This window comes from Phaethon aethereus (genome assembly GCF_964289735.1).
Source record: "Phaethon aethereus genome assembly, chromosome: 3".
NCBI classification, from domain to species: domain Eukaryota; kingdom Metazoa; phylum Chordata; class Aves; order Phaethontiformes; family Phaethontidae; genus Phaethon; species Phaethon aethereus.
The window spans coordinates 70252990-70255678 of NC_138576.1; the positions used below are offsets into that span (position 1 = coordinate 70252990).

General features: G+C 38.6%; 1 protein-coding gene across 1 annotated transcript in view; it reads right to left on the bottom strand.

Moving 5' to 3' along the window:
• Positions 1-287: 287 nt before the first annotated feature.
• Positions 288-2689, bottom strand: part of ARID1B (AT-rich interaction domain 1B) — a 216945-nt gene continuing 214543 nt past the window's right edge. The window contains exon 7 of the mRNA XM_081998546.1: positions 288-2686. Coding sequence (XP_081854672.1) covers positions 1774-2686 — 913 coding nt within the window. The 3' untranslated portion in view covers positions 288-1773. The remainder of the gene's footprint in view (positions 2687-2689) is intronic.

Here is a 2689-nt window from a genome sequence, read left to right on the forward strand (position 1 = left end):
AGTACAGGTAGTGAATACAGATCAATTTCTTCAAGTTGGCTATTGCTTTAACAAAATCTTTTGTCACTTTTTCTAACATCCATCTTCAGTCCCCCAAACACAGCATGGAGACTGGATACCTGCATAGTCAGAACTATCATTTGCCAGCCATGTCTTCCCCTTTGAGGCTCCATGGTTTTATAAATGATAATTAATTAAAAACACTTCTCTGTGATGCAAGAAGGCTCTTCTTAAAGGAGAGCAAGTTGCTGCAATACAATAGTGTAGTATTTTTGAAGGTCATAATAATAAAGTAGGGGAAAGAGAATAATCGTTATTGCTCTTTCTTGTAATTAGTTTGCTTTCCGCTATCCCACACTGTAACTAGAACATTATTCAAGAACACCCATCACAGTGCTTAACAAGATTTAATGTACATTTATTCTTAACATGTGGAACATATAAAGATTTTATACTGAATAAATGAAATTCATTAAGCCAGAGGAAAAGGAGGAATTTACATCAAGTTTTTTTCTTTTTTAACTACATTATCTTGAAATACAAATGCAGATTCTTGTCACTGAAAAATCTTTGAAATTGTGTTTCTTCCTTTTTTTTTCCTGTATATATTTTTTTGTCTGTAGACTGGTAACCATTTTCTTAAATCAATCCATACGTAACCATTTCCACACCTTGATTTATAAAGCAAATTGTGATCGGCTGCTCTCCCGAAATAGAGCATGACTTTATACATACAGAAACTTGTACATTACCCTCAGTTGTTGGTTTTCTGTGTTGGGTTTTCTCTTTTTTCTTTTTTTTTTTTATTATTTTTTGGAGATATGGCCCAAATGAAAGAAAAAATAATTCTACTATCACTTTGTAGATACCACATCATGAAAAAGAAACTAAAAACTTTGTACTAAAAAAAAAAAAAATGAGGGTATGTTTAATGTACAACTTCTATATACATCACGGCCCTTAGGCAATAAAAAAATATTTTAAAAAATGATTAAAGGAATCGTGAAGAACTGTCATTGTGGAAGGTCAAAAAAAAAAAAACCCAGATGTAGACAAGACAGTTCTGGTGAGGAAGCAATTGATGTTTATCATCAGGTTTTGTTTAAAAATCTTTTAACTTGACTTTGTTTTGTTTTGCTCCTAGCCTAATGTAACCATTTCTCCTGAGGAGAAACCAGTATTGTTTTGTACTTTGACTACTGACTGACACCCTCCTTGATCCCCTACACCTACATCACTAGAATCTTCTATTGCACAGAGCTTTGGGTGATGGTATACAAGTTTTTTTTTATTTTTTCCTTATTTGAAAAAATAAAACACACAGGAACTTGGTATGTTGGTTATTTTTCACCTTTTTGTTTCAAAGTGGTGAGATTTTTTTTCCATCATACAATGGTTTGCTGTAACATTTTTTTAAAAAGTCACTAGTTCGCTTCCCAAAAAATATGCAATACAAACATGGAAAAGAACATTGAAAAGGATAATCTATGGAAAAAAAAAGTGTGACCTTTGAATGTACTAGACAGCAACTTTGGTTAAAAAAAATAAAATAAAAAGATGTACTTATACACATAGACAGCAAATATTAATTTCATAACTGTTCAAATTAATAATTTCTTTAATTCCCAATTGGTAAATAGTGAATGGGGCAGAGGAGCAAAGATTCTTTTTTTTTTTTTCCTTCTTCCTACGTTGGATAAACAAGAACAGAAAACAGCCAGTTATATGTGACCCTCTAATCTCCACTCACACATGCTTGGCTTCTCACTTATGTCATAACTGCCCAATCTGAAAAAGTACATCACAGATGACAGATGCAACCAGAGAGTTCAGGACAGCAGATATTGAGATATCCAGCAAACGACCCTCGTGCAAAAGGAACTCTGAGCGGTTCTCGTCCACTCTAGCCATGGCCAGCAAGGCCTTGGCTGCCCTGCACATCATGTCTACGCTAGGTGGCTCCAGAGGTGGAGGCTGCATGTGCATGAGGTTATGCTGGCTCTGCTGGTACTGGGCCATAGTGACCCCATCCTCCAGGAAGCTTATCAAGTTTCCAATGCTTCCCTTCTGCACAGCTATTGCCCTTGCTGCTAATGTGTCCCCCTGGGCAAGGTTCGATAAGAGCGCCATGGACATTTCTCGGCAGACCGGGTTTTTGCGGTCCCCAACGTACCTAACTAAAGTAGCGTAGAGTTTCTCCTGACGACTGAATGGGGGGGTGGCCAAGATAAGGTCCACATTATTGTCCTGGATACTGAGCTTACACAGGGTCTCCAGCACAAGTCTCTGAGGCGAAAGAACTGAGTTGGGCCCCACAGTTGGAAAAGGATCCTGTGCCTCCGCAGATGGACACACCATCCAGTGCAGCAAGCCATCCAAAATTGGCAAACAGATGCTTTCTGTGTAAGCAGACAAGTCTAGCTGCCCAGAAATGTTGGCTAATGTGACCAATGTATTATCCCTCAAGACCTCGAGGCAGTCCCACCACCACTCATCCTTGCTGCAGGCCACCCCTTTGTCCTCCTCTTCCTCCTTCTCATAAGTCTGCGGTGCTCGCTTTCTTTCTGGATGCTCATGGTGAAGAAGGATCAACTTTCCCAGGATCAGCACCAAGCCTGGATGTTTGGACATTTCGGTGTCATTGCCAGGCACAAAAGACAAGCTACGGACGATATTTGACACACAGATG